The sequence below is a fragment of the Triturus cristatus genome, chromosome 4_2, assembly GCF_964204655.1.
Source record: "Triturus cristatus chromosome 4_2, aTriCri1.1, whole genome shotgun sequence".
Lineage (NCBI taxonomy): Eukaryota > Metazoa > Chordata > Amphibia > Caudata > Salamandridae > Triturus > Triturus cristatus.
The window spans coordinates 288131757-288148749 of record NC_140586.1 but is presented as its reverse complement, the minus strand read 5'-3'; the positions used below and the strand labels follow the sequence as shown (position 1 = coordinate 288148749).

Genomic DNA, 16993 nt, shown 5'->3' with positions numbered 1-16993 from the left:
AGGCGTACGCCTCTTTTAGGGGTTGTGGTTTCTTAGAATACATATAAGCATGTGGCAAGAGCCATGTACAGCAAGCAGACGTATGAATACGAAAAGGGGTCCACAGCCAAAATGAAGAGATACAACCCGTTCGTGAAAAGCCCAATGGTGGATGGCTCCCAGGCCGGTATCAATAGATATTACCGCAGCTTAACACCCCTGGTAATGGACGAGAATGCACAACAAGAAACACCTAGGGATATGGGCTGCGACGTTACTGGTTTTGGCAGCGGCCTGTGTAGGCCTATGGAGGAACTTAGGCTCAAGGATTACGGATGCCGGATAGGCCCGGTTAATTGCGAAAGCAGCGAAAGTGAGGGCTCGTGGAGCGGCAGTGTGTTTGCTGGTCTCTGTTCAGTGGACATGGAGGAAGATGAAGAAGTTGTAGCACCTCCTAACACACCCGTCTATGAAGAGATGGACCTTCAGGAGAAAACGGCTGCTGAGAAGGCCGGTCTGCAGCAGCCTGGGACAATCGTCGAAGATGTTGGGGCCTCGCAGGACATTAACGACTCGCAAGATTTCAGAGCCGTCGCAGAGGGCCGTGATAATGCAGAGGTTAGTAGGAAAATGTTATGAACCGGTAGTTACAAAAATGATGTATTTTATTTCTTCAACTAACGTATTGTCATTCTTGCGTCTTTTGACCCCTTGAGAGCAAAACCCACTGGATGCACCTACTTCATAATGCACTATGGTAAAGAGGCTGTAACACCTCCTAACACACGTCTATGAAGACATGGACCTTCATGAGAATACGGGTGCAGAAAAGGATGGTCTGCAACAGCCTGGTACAAGCGCCGAAGATGATGGGTCCTCGCAGGACATTAGCGACTCGCAAGATTTCAGAGCCGCCGCAGAGGCCGGTGAAAATGCAGAGGTTAGTAGGAAAATGTTATGAGCAGATAGTTCCAAAAATGATGTATTTTATTTCTTCAACTAACGTATTGTCATTCTTGCGTCTTTTTAACCTAGAGAAATCCCAAAAAGGCCTGCGTCAGAGTGGCGGCCTGCGTCAGAGTGAAGGAGGGCGTCAGAGTGGAGGCCTTCAAAAGCGAACAATGTAATTTTCAATTGTCTGTGGTGTTCAAAACAAGCTGAAAGTTCCACATGTCAAAACCGTGAGGGCTGCGATAAGTGTGTATGCGGCTCCGACGCGTGTGAAAAGGAAGAGCCTGGAACAACCTACGACGACAGGCATGCAGTTAAGGCTTTCGTCGCGTCGGTGGGACTAAACTGTGTCAAACGTGACTATTACAGCCTTTGTCAAGGTCATCAAATCAAAGATCCTCAGCAGGCGGCGCACGAATGCTTGTGTGAATCATACAGAACAAGAACAATACGATATATTTGTACTTTGCTAGACCCTTACAAGGTGTATGAACTGCTAAGGGTTGTCTATGGGTTGTATGGGTTGTACAATGAAAAGAAATATGTGCACCCTGATATGTTGAAGATCTTGACAGTGGCACTCAATGAGATCCGATACGCCTTGGACCCGAGCATAAAACTAACCGTTATGCAGGGAATGGACACTGCTTTCAATAGAAGGATGATAGAAAGACTCATATCAAGGCGTATGTGTAATCTATATAAAAAAAAATAGACAAGCAGGGGCTTTGGCCCCCCGAAGACTGTTTTAAACAAGGTCTTATGTAAGGTTACATGATAGCGTGTATTTAGAACAAACTAGTAGAGTGTTAAACCCAAAAGGGTGACTATGTGTTAAGCCGTACTTACTATGCATAATGTGAAAAGATATGAAACCATTGTCTATGATTTTGCTAACATTCCTTATTTTTTAATAAAATGTTCTTACACAAAACAAGCGTCATTCATTGCATGGGGTGTAACAGCTGATAACATGCAGGGGTGCCTGTTAAGAAAACTTTATTATGATACTAGGGGAGTTGGCAGCTTGGGGAGCACCGAAGCTCTATATAGAAGGTCTGTGGATGAAAAGGAGTCGGTAAGCAGAGAAGCTGTGAAAACGTGGTTATCAGGCGAGGAGGCGTATTCACTCAATAAACCGTCCAGAAGACATTTTAAGAGACGCCCGACAATTGTTAATGCGCAAATAGATTATCAATGGCAAGTGGACATAATAAGTCTTCAAGATATAGCAAAACATAACAACGGCACTTGTTATATATTAACCGTCATAGATGTGTTGTCCAAGTACGCCTACGCAGAGGCGCTGCGTGATAAAAGTGGGGCTAGCGTCACAGCCGCTTTTAAAGCCATCTTCGATAAGGGGCGTATTCCTCAAAAACTACAAACAGACGCCGGAAAAGAATTCTTAAACAAGGCATTTCAGAAATTATTAAAGCAACATTTTGTAACACACATGGAGGTAAAAGCAGCTGTTGTAGAACGGTTTAACAGAACTTTACAGTCTAAGATGTGAAGGTATTTTACAGCCCACAACACCTACAGATACGTTGATGTTCTGCAGGCTTTTTTAGCTGTATATAATGCCAGTTATCATAGGACCATCAAAAGGGCCCCCGAAGATGTAACACCTAGTAATTCGTTAACTGTTTGGAGAAATGTGTATGGCCGTAATTTCGATACAAGGTGAAGAAGCCTGTTTTTAAAAAAGGCGATCACGTGAGGATTTCAAAATTGAAAGGCGTCTTCACTAAGGGTTACCAACAGACTTTTAGCGATGAAATATTTATAGTGGAAAGTGTGGAGCTTAAGGAAGGGTTGTATATTTACAGGTTAAAGGACTATGATGGGGAAACGGTGTCTGGGGGTTTTTACAAGGAAGAGTTACAAAAGGTGCCAGATGATCCAAACAGGGTGTACAGGGTTGAAAAGGTTCTGAAAAGGAAAGGTAGCGGGGCTAAGAGCCAGGCATATGTCAAATGGCGGGGATGGCCTGAGAAATTTAACAGTTGGGTGTTGGCCAGTTCCCTGAAGGGTGTGTGAGCTCAAAACAGCTGATACGATGGAGACAAAACCCTTTTATATAACCTTACCATCCAACGCCTCTAAGGGCATGTTCCCCAACAATCAGATTTCTAATTACACCGTCAAATTGGCTAAGCCTGTGGACCTGAAAGGGGACTGGAGGTTGCCCTAACAGAAATCCAGTACCCTAGAACATGGAATACCTTTACAGTGGCCGAAACCAAGTTCCACATCAAGCGTGAACAGGACCCCAAGGGCATAAACGTATCCTTCCCTCACGGCTACTAACCAAGCGTTTCAAGCGTTGTCGAAGCCATCAACAAATCCATAGCTGCCATAGAACCACATCCGAATATTCATCTGGTGCTAGATAACGTTAGAAGGAAGGTGTTTCTTAAATCCATAAATCGCAATACCCTGTTTAACTGCTCCGGTAAATTAAGAAGGGTTTTAGGTACAGTACAACATGTGAAAAGTCCGGTGGAACAAGATCACACGTGCCCCGATATTAACAGGGGGTTCTACATGCTCTATGTGTATGGTGATTTTGTAGAGGCTCAGAGGATCGGGGATAGTTACTCGCCGCTGTTAAGATGGGTTCATGTACAGGGTGATAATAATACCATGGTGAACATCCAATTTAACAAACCTGACTACGTCGCTGTTTCTAAAAACCATTTTGACACTATTTCAATTATGATCTACGATGATCAGTCTGAGCCGGTGGCCTTTAAATACGGGAAAGTTAATGTTAAGCTTCATTTAAGGCCTAGACACGACAGGGGATATTAAGCAGCAGGAATGGTGATTATGAAAACATACGGGGACCCGTCCATGTTCAGGGACTATTACAGAAGTCAAGCCGGTTATGGAGGACCCCAGTACTTTCAAGGTTCACCTGTTATGTACGGGGCTGGCTTAGGGGGATTCTTTAGGAGTCTATTTAGAAGAGCTATGCCTTTCCTGAGAAGAGGCTATGAAATTGCAAACCCTCATGTTAAGACGGCCGCTACGAGCATTGCCCAGGATATGGTGGGGTCTGTTACATCGGCGGTTGCAGAGCGCATGAACAAACAGCCGTAAGAAGGAGCGGGGCTGTTGTATAAGCCACGCGCGAGTGTCAAAAGGAAACGTGGGGTTTCCAGACGCAGGGGCCCTCCAGTCCCCTATAAAAAAAGGAGGAGCTCTTCAAAACGCACTCAGAAAAGAAGAGCGCCAAGAAGGAAGAGAGCTACCAAGAAGCAAAACGGCTCTAAAGTAAATATTTTTTAAAGCCTCGTAAACAGCACTATGGCCTTCGTACATTGTGGATCAGGAGAATGCGCCAAATCAGAATTAGACTTGTTTACTCTAAAACCTACGCAGACAAGCATCGAAAACAGCTTCTTCATGGAGGTATCACCTTTAGCAGCATTGACGCCGTTGGCCCCCATAGAGTTTTTTGTGTCAGGGTCCACGGATATGTATTTGGATCTCAACAACACGCTGCTACATCTTATGTGTAAAATCGTAAAAGCCGATGGGACCGACATTGATGACGATGCTAAAGTGGCAACGATCGCTTACCCGCTAGCTACCCTGTTTAATCAAGTGGACATCACCTTGGGTGATCGACTCATCACCCAGAACGATAACATGCACGCCTACAGAGCCTACATCGAGAGCATTCTAAATTACAGTAGCGACGCCCTTGACACGCAACTTTCAGCGGGTCTGTTTCACCGGGATACATACGGGCAGTTTGAAATCACAGCTCTGGATGGAGCCAATAAGGGTTTTATAAAAAGAGCGGGGCAGGCAGCAGGTAGCCGTACCTTTGACCTCCTGGGTCGTATACATTCAGACCTCTTCTTCCAAGATAAACTGCTCATCAACGGAATTGATCTTAAGCTCAAACTCACTCGCAACAAGGACTCATTCTGCCTCATCAGTGGGGATGCGGAACACTACAAGCTGAGCATCCTGGCCGCGAGCCTGTTTGTAAAGCGAGTGAAAGTGTCCCCGAGCGTCAGGTTAGCGCACGCCGAAGCTTTACAAATATCCAACGCCAAGTACACTGTGGAAAGAGTATCTCTGAAGGTATTCAGTATACCGGCAGGAACCCGCTTAACACAGCAGCAGAATTTATTTCTGGGGCAGCTACCCAAACTCATCATCATAGGCTTTGTGGACAATACAGCTTTTAGCGGCACCTATACCTCAAACCCCTTCAATTTTAAACACTACAGTATCAACTACGCTGCGCTGGTCCACAAGGGTAATGTGATTCCGGCAAAACCCTACACACCCAGTTTTACAACCGCCAACTACGTCAGGGAATATCAAGGGTTGGTTTCGATAACCGGGAAGCGTCAAAGGGACTGTGGTGTGGCCGTGTCACGAGAAGGTTATGGGAGCGGATACACGCTGTTCGCATTCGATCTGACACCCGACATGGAAGATGGTGATCACTACAACCTGGTAAAAAACGGGAATCTAAAAGCTGAAATACGTTTCGCCGAACCTCTGAGGACGAATGTGAACATGGTCGTATTCTCGGTATTCAACAGCATCATTCAGATCAACCACGCCAGACAGATTTTGTTCGACTATCTTTAAAACATTTGTGAAATGGACACTGTGCAGATACGGGACTTCTTAAACAGACATAAATACGCTAGGAAATACTTTTTAGGGGTTTTCCCTAGCGATGGGTTACCAACCGAAATAGGGCCAGAAAGACCTAGCACCCTAGTCTTTAACACAGACCCTCATGACAAGGGTGGGACACATTGGGCCGCCTTGTTTATAGCTAGGGACAAGGTTACAGTGTTTGACAGTACAGCAGAGTTCCCTGAACACAGTATCTATACACGGCCCATATTCAAGTTTGTGAAAAAAGCTGCAGCGGTGGTGGAGTATAACAAGCTGAGGGTGCAGGTTTCCATGGCCATCACATGTGGGGAACACTGTATTTATTTTATCAGTAAAATGTCAGAGGGTGTTTCGTTTAGAAATTTCTTAAATCTATATTCAAGGGATCTTGTTAACAATGACAGTATAGTTGTGAAATATGTAAAAGAAAACACAAGGGCGTCGGTCAGACCAGTGAAAACCGAATATGTAGCTTGTCAAAACTGTAAGGGTTTATAACAGTCGTATGCTTAATGTTGAACGTGTAAAATAAAGACATTTTATTTTAAAAAACATGTATTCAGACTCCATATTTCAATATACATGCACCTTAAATGTTTTAAAAGACGACTGAGACGGATTGAAAAGTTATAACATGTGTTTATTACAAACAGGTTGGTAGGTGGGTCGTTAATTTCACAAACTTTATTGAAGAAACCATTGAAGAAGAAAAAAACAGACACACTTATACACATAATACACACAATTATTCAAAAAGTCTGTGAAACATCAAGGCGTAATCCACGTGAGGGGTTTGGGCATTGTCTTTTTGCGTGGTGGCACCGCAGGTGCAGGGGTCGACCATGTAGGGGATAGCCTTTGAACTTCAGAACTTATAGGCGATGGTAGTAGGGGGTCCTTCAAATTTTCTAGCAGTCGCCGGTGTTCATTATTCTCAACGAGCGTGGAGGGTATATTGAGTTCAGCAGCGGCTTGCAGAAACTGATCCCAACCACGAGGCGCATTTTGAGACGTTAGGATTTTGGGGTGCATGAGACCTTTGACTAGATCGTACATGTGCGACCCTGCAACCGGTTGTCCCTTGTAGAGAAATTCACCTCGCTCATTCCAAGAGGTTAGGTCTTTAGAAGCTGCGAGTTTACTCATTATCATCTGTGCCGCCCCTCTGTGCCTCTGGCTTATATTTTTTAAGAGATCGCCAACAAGGTATCTGAGGCTGTTGCAAGACCGGGCGGCGGCTGTATGTGCTGCTGGGCGCTGGCTGGAGCTGTTGGTTGTTCAGAGTCTGGGGTATATAGAGTCAGCTTGTTTTTCTCGGTATTCCACTGGGTGTAGGAATTTAAGAATTTTTTGAGAGTGACGGTGTAAAGGTTAGCCTTGTCGTAGGGATTTAGATCGGTCCTGCTCAAAATTTCTTGAATTTCAGTATCCAGGCGTAGTCTAATTCCTACGGATATCCCAGGCGTTGTCCGAGGCAGACCCCATATGCTCCATTTGCTGCCTAGGCACCAGATACATTTTTGTGGCGTGCTCCATCACAGGCCCGAGTTGAGGCTTGTAATTATAGGTACAGCTATGCCCAGCAAGTTACCTATAAAACCCCCAGGCTGTTTCACCAGTTTCTTCTTGGTGATGAACGAGGCCCTTTTATTACTGAGCTTCCTGATAAAACCCCTCTTCTTCTTCAACACCAGTAACTCACGCTTTGATATAGGGACGTTGCCTTTTAGGGTGTTTAGGGCTATTTCTGAAATGGCAGACACTAAATCGTCAGAAGCGGCGCCCAGGATGGCCTTTCTGTGTTGAGGGCTGGCTGTAGCAAGCATTTTCAGGAGAGCTAGATTGCGACGTAGGCGGGCAGACATGGTCAACACTGTGTGTTATAAGGGTGGGTCTGTAAATGGCTCTAAAAGGCATCAGCGCGGCTTTTTATAGGTCCGGGTCTTGGGCTTTGGGGTGTAAACTACCGGTAGGTCGGGTGGAAAAATATCAGCCCTCAGTCTATAGTCTTCTAGAGTTTCATTTTTTAAGTCTACCAGCAGGTACCCGTGGGGTTTTGATGTAGGGTCGTTAAAGGCCTCCATGACGAAGTGTGTGTTGCCGGGGTACATCTGTTTAGCTATGACAGATATTTGTTGTTTGTCACGGGGGGTTTTAAATAAAACAAGGTATGAAGCGTTGAGAGCTATAGACCGACTGTTCTTTCCCTTGTAAAACAAGTTCTGCACAATGTAGCAGATGCTTAGATTGCGATGATGTGAATATTGAGTAAAAGCTCTCTCTAACTCCGGATGATCACCACCTTCACGCATAAGGTCATCGACATTTATCATATTTACAAGGGTCGGGGGCAGTAGCTCATCATCGTTGAGGTTATCCGGTATACCCTCTATAAATTTGATATGGGGGAACCTCCGTGCCAAGTCTGTATAAAGAGGCTGCCAGCATGAATAAAGCCACACAATGTTGTTAGGGGTTTGGGATAAAACAGAGCCTGCATTTTCTAGGAGCTTTTTTATAAAGTAGCTTTTACCGCAGTTTGAGGGCCCTGCTAACACGCAGGAGAACGGATGTTGCAACCTGGTGTCCATGATCTGGAGGGTGGTTCTCTAATGGGCCTAATAACCATAAGGCAGTGTTTTATAGTCAGCAGTCAGGACCCTTTTATCAAAAACAACTCGTAATGTTTTATGTAGGAGCTGGGTTGTAATTTCCCACTTCTTTTTGGATCTGACTATGCAGGGCTGGTTCACGACTATGGTTTTAGCATTGTCAGAATCGGCTGCGGTAGCGTATTCATGCACCAGATTCTTCAAACTATCAAAATTGATTTTTAGGGTGTTGCTGACATTTAATGTTATCCCTTTGACCTTCCTACACACTTTGTTCTTGTTTGTGCGGTAACTGTATGTCTTAGGTCCCGAGGACGTATATTCTAATATATACTCATCCTTATCTAGCTCGCTGGTCAGATTACCCAGATAATCCCCTAGAGGAGGGTCTTCATCCCCAGGTTTGCTCAGAAAAATCACAGAGTCTGTATCATGATACAAACAGCGCTCCTGGAGCTTATCCATAACCCCGTAAAGCTCTAGACGTGCGTAGGTTGTCGTGAAGCAGGCTATGAAAATTTTATGTTGTTACTCGTTTTGGGGTACTCTTGGGTGTATTTCCAACACACAGCAGCGGTATCGTCATCGATAAACTCACAGCTGGACACTTCGTAGCATGGAGCAAACAGGTACTTGAACAGTTCATCAGGATCTGTTATTAAGGTTGTATTTGACAGGTTTGTGCGCTGTGCAAATTTTCCCCACAAGGAGTTGAGACAGAGTTTGGCTAACTGACGACGTGCAGGGTTGACCTCTATCAGATGGGGGCGTAAACGGATACCCTCGTGAGCGTAGTAGTCAGCGATGTATTTCTGTTTTGCATCCTGACTAGTACACCATTCTGGATACCCTGAGGCCTCCTGTTTGTCTCTGAGAAACAAATTAATGTAGGGTGCAAAGAGTTGTGTTGTAGTGTTCTTAAAATGCCACACTTCGTGTACTCTGCCGAGTTTGTACCCTTTCTCTAAGGCAGCCTGTACCTCAATGCTACACCAAGTCCCTGTGAGCATCCTTTGTTCTTCGGTGTGGCTGCAAACGCCAACCTCTTTAAACATGGCACATGTTCGACAGAGGGGGAACAGCAGCTTACCATCGACTCGGCATGGTAACACCGGAAATTAAAGCTGCTTAGGAGGATAGATTTCGCATTTGACCAGCCCAAAGTATTCGGTTAGGGGCTTAAAATCTCTATAGATGATTGTGGGGTGGCCCACGGGGTACAACTTCATTTTGTTCACAAAAGGGTACAGACTGGTGAAATCATAGTAGTGTATTTTCTCACCCTCACCAGCGGCCTTGTACAACTGTATGGCATTTGTACGACCCCTGAATAAGGCATCGCGGGGCTCCAGAGGTTTTGGTAAATCACGAGTCTTAAGAAAAGAGCAGAGGTCTGTGTCTGTTTTTAACATGTCTAGCCACTCGTGCTCCCAAAGAACTCTCATAGCAAAGCCCCGCTTTTCAACATACCGGGCCTTTGTCAGAGTACGTCTGTATAAGTGTTCAAATGTGGCACCCAGCATTTTGTTATACTCATGAGGTTTGTAACACTTGGGGCAACCGTGGTAAAAACAGCCGTTGAATTCAAAGGCCGTCAGCACGCCCTTAATTACAGAGTACCCGTCCAGGTGATAGGGACCCAGGCGGTATTCACCACCCTGTAAGGCATGCTGAATTTGTATGTCTTCCTTCTCAGAGACTTGCATGAGCCATTGGATAGATGGGGTTGAATAACGTTTCTGTTTACCGTTATTGAGGTCTGGCGGTACTAGAGCGATAGTTTCGGGCCTCAAAAACATGTGCTTGTAGATGAACATACACATGGAGGCCAGAGTGACGTTTTGAAACGGGTCTATGTATTCGGCCGCTTCTAGTCTTTTAGGGGTTTTGGATTTCACGGCCAGACCCTTTTTAGTTCGGGTCTTGGATTTCAAGGCCTTGACTTTCTTAGTCGTTGTCTTGGATTTCAAGACCTTGCCTTTTTTAGTCATAGACACCACAGCATCTCTGAAGAGGTTACAAGCTTGCCGCAGGATCATTACATCAGCCTGACAATAAGCTTTCAACTCTGTTTGAAAATGAAACTCCTTTTCACGGTTTTCAGAGTACCATTGTAGAAAGCTCTCTTTCTCATCAGGCATCATGTATTCAACCCCGTAGCTGTCAGGAGGCGGCATGGGCCCCACATAATTCTGGTTAGCCCAGGTGTTAAAAAAGTGTGGAAAATAACCTTTAAATCCTGGGAACCCAAAGGCCTTTGGCAGCTTGCTCAATTTCATGGGTAGGAAATTCAGGGTGTCTATGAACCGTATTTGTAAAGGGCATACCGTCATCAGCATCAGTTTAGAACCCTGGGTTATGAGTTCAACTTGGATCTTTTCACGAATCATGTTTTGCAGAATAAAGAAGGAGTCGTAGGCTTTTGAATTGTGGGCTAGCATGGTATACCCTTGGAATTTGGTTTGAATGAAAGTGTTGAGGAAATCACCAACGCACAATCGCCCTTCAAACTCCCAGCTAGCGTCGGAAGTTAGGTGGTGGGCGTAAATATAGTTAGGCTGGTGTACCCCCGTCTCTTGTGTGCGCTCTATGTCAAACACTATATAGTCTTCGGTCTTTGTTTGGGGGAGCCCATTAACCATATAACACTGATGGTTGGTGCCGGCCGTGAAAGACACATGGCACCTGGGGCATATCATGCCTTTGCACTTGTGATCCGTTGCCACATACCGACCACACTCGCGGCAATCCGTTTTAGGGATGCAGTTAAAAGATTTCTTGTGTATGCTCAAGCAGTCTTGCGAGCGACAAAACATCCTACACGTGCCACACCTCACCTTCAAGGTAGTGTCTTCTATGCACCCGTCCCTCTGACACATCTTACAATGCATTTCACACTGGTGATATGTTCTATTGTTGTATATATGGTCACAATGGGCGCACACATACTTAACCCCCAGAAAACCTTTAAGGTTCAAGATTCCGTAAAAATGATTTTCGTTATGAAGGACATATACGGTCTTGTTTCTCACACGTTCCCCCGTTGTAAAGTACTGCCAGGAGCCGTTGTGATAAAGAACTTTCACCGTCCATGCGAAATAGTTCTCAAAAAGACCTATGTCACCAAAGCCGACCAGGCGGTCAGGAGGTATTTCGAGAACCTCATGGGCTTCTGCCGCTCTAGACAGAATGACAGCGTCAGGGGTCTTGCGATCCATCAACAGCCCCATGATGCTGGCCGCCAGACATGTATTGGAGGCGGCGCTGTTAAAGTTGAGCAGCCACCGGTGTTTCCTACCAATTATCTGACTGTATAGTATGCTCTTTAAAGGTCTGGAAACACCCCCCTCACGCCCCCGTACAATGAGGGCTATGACTCTAAAAGTGCCACAGGCGACTAGTTCAGCCTTACTCTGTAATAGCGTGGAGAGGTTTTCTAAAAATTGCACAGCGTCAAACACATTTCGGGCCTTCCTCCTTGTGAACAAAGGCCGGTCAAAACCCTGCCCCTGGAAGCGGAGTTGGAAAAAGTCATTAGGACCCACATCGTGTAACAACCTTTCTATGAGCTCCTGCACAGCCTGATGTATAGCTAGAACCCCATGATCGGATGATGTTATTTGGTGTAGGTTAACAAATCTAAACTCCTCATAGTGTTCTAAGGCGTTAAACCTCTCTACAGGACGCCTGTAACTTCTAACACTCTCTAAAAACACGGCCTCTGAACCCTCATCCTTAGGCGTGTGACTTACGCCGTTGTTCTCTGGTGTGTCACTTTGGGGTGTCAGGTCGTGACCTGTCTCGGGGGTCCTTGTAAACCGCCGGGTAGCGCATATTCTAGCCTTCTTCAGCTTACGTATTAAAAGCCTACGCTGCTTTGCACTATTACCCCACTTTTGTTTTTTTTTACAGGCCCAGGCTTTCCTAGGATCCAGGCCCCAGCCTATCTGAACAGGTTGGTTTGTGGCGGTGTACGTCTTGTTCAAGGAGGCCTCCGCTACAGATCCACCCCGAGGTTCTTCTGAATGTTCAGAGGTTTGGATTTTTAACGCTCCACCCCCTACCCCCATCAAATGTATGCCCCTCGGGATGGTAGTTCCCGCCCCTATGTATTGGCGGTTGTGTGGTGCTGAGTTAAGTATTTCAGGGTGTGTTTCAGGCGATGGTCTTGAAACTAGGGTACCTTGTTTGAAGGGTTCTAGGGAAACAGGAATGTCTTGTTTGAGGGGGTCTGGGGAAACAGATGGCCGTGGCTTCAACAGTTGTATGAAGCGTAAGGACTTTGTCAGTAACCGCTGCACCTTACGGTTATACTTGGATTTCGGGGGCCACTTATGAGCAGCACAGACCACGGGACTCTTTAGGGGTTGGCGTTGCCATAGTCACGCCCTTATACCACAGATGTCTGCCACAGCCGCCTGACACGTCTGGATGATCACTTCTTTACAGATATCAACCCTTTGCACGACCTTCTGTTGGGCCGCCCTCTTGTAAAAGTTATTGGTAATCCCCAGCTCAAATTTTAATTTAGCGGCGTTCGCCTGGCGTTTTAGTTTTCTAACCGCCATCTGCATCTCTTTTACATGCGCCACCAAGACCGCCTGTATGTTTATAGAATCGTCTTGCAGCTGATTAGGGGGGACCGCCTTGCGCGGTCCTATAAATGGCTGTAACTCCTCAACACCCTCTTTACTGCTAACAGCCGTAGCCCCTTTCTGTAAAGCCTGTGCCTGTAGTGTTTTAGAAATAGGGACCCATTGCGAATGCCATGGTGTGTCCAGGAGCGAAAAAGTGCCAAAGGGTCGGGCAATAAACGACAATGACCAATGGTCCAAGGTGGTATTGTTATCCCCACATATTGCTGTGGGCATTGTGGGGCTTGCGCTAGACGCGGGGCTGGTAGGGTCGTATGCGCCCGGAGGGGTAATAGGGGACCCAGGGTATGAGGATTGTGTGGGGCTGTCGTCGTCGTCGTAATCAGGGGGGCTCGCAGAAATGTCTGGGTTGTGGTGTGGTGCATGGTTCCCAGGGCTCTGTAAACCCCCGTTGTTCGAAGCCTCCTTGTGCCCCGCTTCTGTGGTTCCACCGACGCTGTCTACCATGTCCCCCAACGCCTTGAGAACGGCGGTGCTCCCGTTATAAAGCCCTCCTAATTGCGTATTATCACATTTGGAGCCCCTAGGATGGTCCTTAATGCTTATAGTCTGCCTTGGGGTCTGAGCCGGGGCGTGCACCTCTACACGAACAGTTAGTTTATTTGCACCTGTCTGGGGTTTCAGGACACAGACTGGATGCTGAGGTGTAATAGGGGTGTTCATGGGCGGCGCTATCTGTAGCTTCGGGACCCCAGGCTTCAGCTTAAGATGTTTTCTTGAGAGGCGCGTTGTTTTAGGGGTCTGCGGCGGCTCCAGCTCTTCTACAACAGGCGGTACAACTTCTACAACAGGCGGTACAACTACCACCTCCTTGGGGCTCAGGGGGGTATAGACATCATTCAGGGGTTTAGCAACCCTTTTTACGGATAGGTCTAAGGGTTTTGATTGTTGCTCAGGACTCCTAGGGTTCTTCTCAGGGCTTGCAGGACTTGCCTGGACCTCTGGGGGCCCCTGCTCCTTCTTCTTCTTGAGGTTTAAGGGTTCGGTTTGGGGCCCTGGGAATACAAGGGGGTCTTCTCACGTTTTAAAGGGTAGGGGCGGTTCTCTGAGTCCTGATGTTTCTTCTTAAGGGGTGCCTTGCTTGAGACCCCTTTCCCTTTTGATACCCTGAGATGGCTCCGCCCATCTGTGCCGTTTTTACACAGCCCCTGCCCCATGTTATCTGGATTTGTAAATACGCCTACAGTGCTGACCCCACCCCTAGGCATAAGAGATTTTACCATAGGCTTGTTCATCGTGTTGGAGGGGGTGTAGTATGTAGAGAGTTTCTCCTGGCTTACACGTCTACTCACGCCTTTTGCGGCGGATCTGTTGTTCTGGCCGGCTGCTGTTATATCCCTTAAAGGCAGGGTCGACCTCTCTTCAGCCTGCTTCTGAGACGGTTCTAGAATATTGTCAGCGATTCCCGGAACCCGAGGCGTCCTCTATTCAATCCCTCGCTGACGGCTCCTTTAAACCTTTCATGCAGGGTGCTGGCGGTCCCTTTAACGTGGACTGGCTTGGAGCAACTACGGACCCGCCCCCGACGACGTCACAGATATCGGGCCAATCGGAGAACAGCGACGACCCTAAGACGGAAGCCGGAACGGAAAACAGCGCGAAAGCCCGAGGAGGAGACGAGGAGAGTGAAACGAATAGGATGGAGGAGAAGAGAGGAGAACGAGAGTCGGAGGAGAAGAGAGGAGAACGAGAGTCTGAGGAGTGGAGAGGAGCGGAGAGAGTTGCTGAGCCAGGAGGCCAACTACACCACGTCTCGCCCCGCCACGCGCCCGGAGGAGCGTGGCTGGGAAAGGTATGGGGTCGTATCCTGGGCTTATTAAACACACGGGGAGGGCGTTAGGGGAGGTTGTTCACTGTTGGGAGGGCACCTGGGCTGTGGCCGTTTTGTTGTATCCAGAGAGCCCTCACTCACCTACTGACTTCTATTCACACGAGTGTTATTTGGTGCTGGAACCCCGGTGACTCCTCACTCCCCTTTCCCCCTCAAAACCAGAGAAGGAGAGAAAGGTCCCCTAAATTTTGGTATTTTTTACCCTTCTTTGCATATTCCACGGAGTCTTCGGGCAGACACCGACTTCCGCAGACCCAGGAGAAGAGGGGGACCAAACAACCACAAGAAAAGAAGAGACGAAATACCAAGAAACTGTCCCAACCAAAAGAAAATAAAACCTTACTACACCTACGTCGTCTTTTGGGGTCCTTCCTATAAGGCAGGGGAGCATAGCACCCAGGCGACAAGTGGCGAGCCAGATAGGAGGCGCGGGTAACCTCCACCCGACACAGGATGGAAACGCTCATTCACCAAATGAGAGAGGGACAGGCTAAAATGGAATGGGCTATAGAACGGACTTCCACGCAAGCAGAAGCCGACAGGGCCGTCTTCACGTCAGCTATACAAGCACAAGCGGAGAATCTGGTGAAGTTGACCGAAGGACAAAATCTCCTTATGGCTTCTCTAGGGCAGGCTAGAACCCCCGCCCCTCCAGGAACGGTGGTTCCCCTCCAAAAGCTTACACCCGGAGAAGATCCGTTGGCCTTCTTTCTCAACTTTGAACGGGCCGCCCGTGCTAGTGCCTGGGCAGGGGAGCGATGGCCCTTTTATCTTGCACCTTTGCTAGCAGGGGAGGCCCAGGCGGCATATCAGACTGTGAACAAGGACGGAACTGCCACCTATGCCCTAGTGAAGCAATACATTCTTGATCGACTGGGAGTGGACGAAGTGGCACACCGGTTGCGATTTCGACAAGAGCGTGGCGCTCCCGGGGATCTACCCAAGACTCTCTTCTTTAAATTAAAAGAGGCGGCGGATTTGTGGTTGAAACCCCACGAGTCCACTGTGGAGGAAGTAATGGGAAAAATATACTTGGAACAATTCCTCGAAGCACTCCCCTATTCCAGCCAACGCTGGCTGAAACAACATGCCGGCTTAACCCTAGAACAGGCCGTGGACATGGCCACATCGTATGCCAGAGCCCAAGGTCGAGCCCCACCTAAAGAACCCGAACGCTCAACCAAGCCTCTTGTCCCGGGAAGAGGAGATCGTAGGACAACTAAAACCCTCCCTGAGCCAGTACGACCCCGAGGAGCCAGGCCAGAAAACCCACCTTTTTCCGGTCCCCAGTGCTATGACTGTGGGGAATGGGGACACATAGCTCGCTATTGTAGGAAGAAGAGGGAAAAGGAGGAGCCCATGGATGTGAGCTACGCACCCCATTCCCTTCTCTTCGCTCAGGCCCTGTGTTTTATGTAAGTGTCAAAATACAGGGAAAGGGAGTTAGGGCATTACTTGACTCAGGCGGCAAGCATTCCGTAGCAAGACAAGAACTAGTCCACTCCTCTTGGGTTCTACCAGGCCGGAGGGTGGGAATCAGGTGTGTGCATGGGGAGGTCAGGGACTACCCTCTAGCCACCATCCAACTACAAACACCAGCAGGGGCTACCATGACTGCGATAGTGGGCGTCCTTCCAGACCTCCCCGAACCTGTTATAATAGGAACCGACAATCCCTGTTTTACTTCCATGATGTACGAAGTGTTAGGTACCCTCAAGCCTTGTCCTGTCTCCGTGTTGACCCCAGAGCCCTGGGCGAGACACCCACTTTCGTACGGCCCAATTGAATGACGCCAGCCTAGTCCATGCCTGGAACAAAGCCCGAACAGAACTAAACCAAGGGAATAAGACGTATCCCACTTTCATTGAGCGTAATGGTCTCTTATGCCGGCTAGCAAAGGAAGACGCTATTCCCCAACTACTGGTTCCCTCCACCTTTAGAGATCAAATTCTTTTTTTTGCACATGCCCATCTTTTGGCGGGGCACGTGGGGGCAGAAAAAACCGGACAAGCCATCCTCCAACATTTCTTCTGGCCCGGCGTCTATGCTCAGGTCCAGAAATATTGCCAAGAATGCCACATATGCTAGCGGCGCAATCCATACACTCCTCCTGCGGTCCCTTTACAACCTCTCCCGATCATAGGCAAACCGTTCGACAGGTTAGGCATGGACCTCATTGGGCCCTTGCCCAAATCCAGTCGAGGACATCAATATGCCCTTGTTTTGGTGGATTACGCCACCCGCTATCCAGAGGCCTTCCCCCTTAGGGCAGCCACCACTACCACCATTGCACAGCGTCTAGTTGA

At 47.6% G+C, this 16993-nt stretch overlaps 1 protein-coding gene across 1 annotated transcript; it reads right to left on the bottom strand.

The window, feature by feature from the left end:
- Positions 1–2572: 2572 nt before the first annotated feature.
- On the bottom strand, positions 2573–12271 carry LOC146833660 (uncharacterized). The gene is made up of 2 exons (XM_085599910.1): positions 10529–12271; positions 2573–2626 (listed from the first exon to the last, which is right to left on the bottom strand). Exons 1-2 carry the CDS (start codon positions 12269–12271, stop codon positions 2573–2575), a joined length of 1797 nt encoding a protein of 598 aa, XP_085456036.1.
- Positions 12272–16993: the final 4722 nt, after the last annotated feature.

Excerpts from the sequence above, each read along its gene's own strand:
- LOC146833660 (XM_085599910.1), bottom strand. The coding sequence starts at position 12,271 with ATGGGGGTAGGGGGTGGAGCGTTAAAAATCCAAACCTCTGAACATTCA. Across the intron at positions 2,627-10,528 it reads CTAAACTGATGCTGATGACG|GCTTCTTCACCTTGTATCGA; the intron begins GTATGCCCTTTA and ends TTTTAAAAACAG.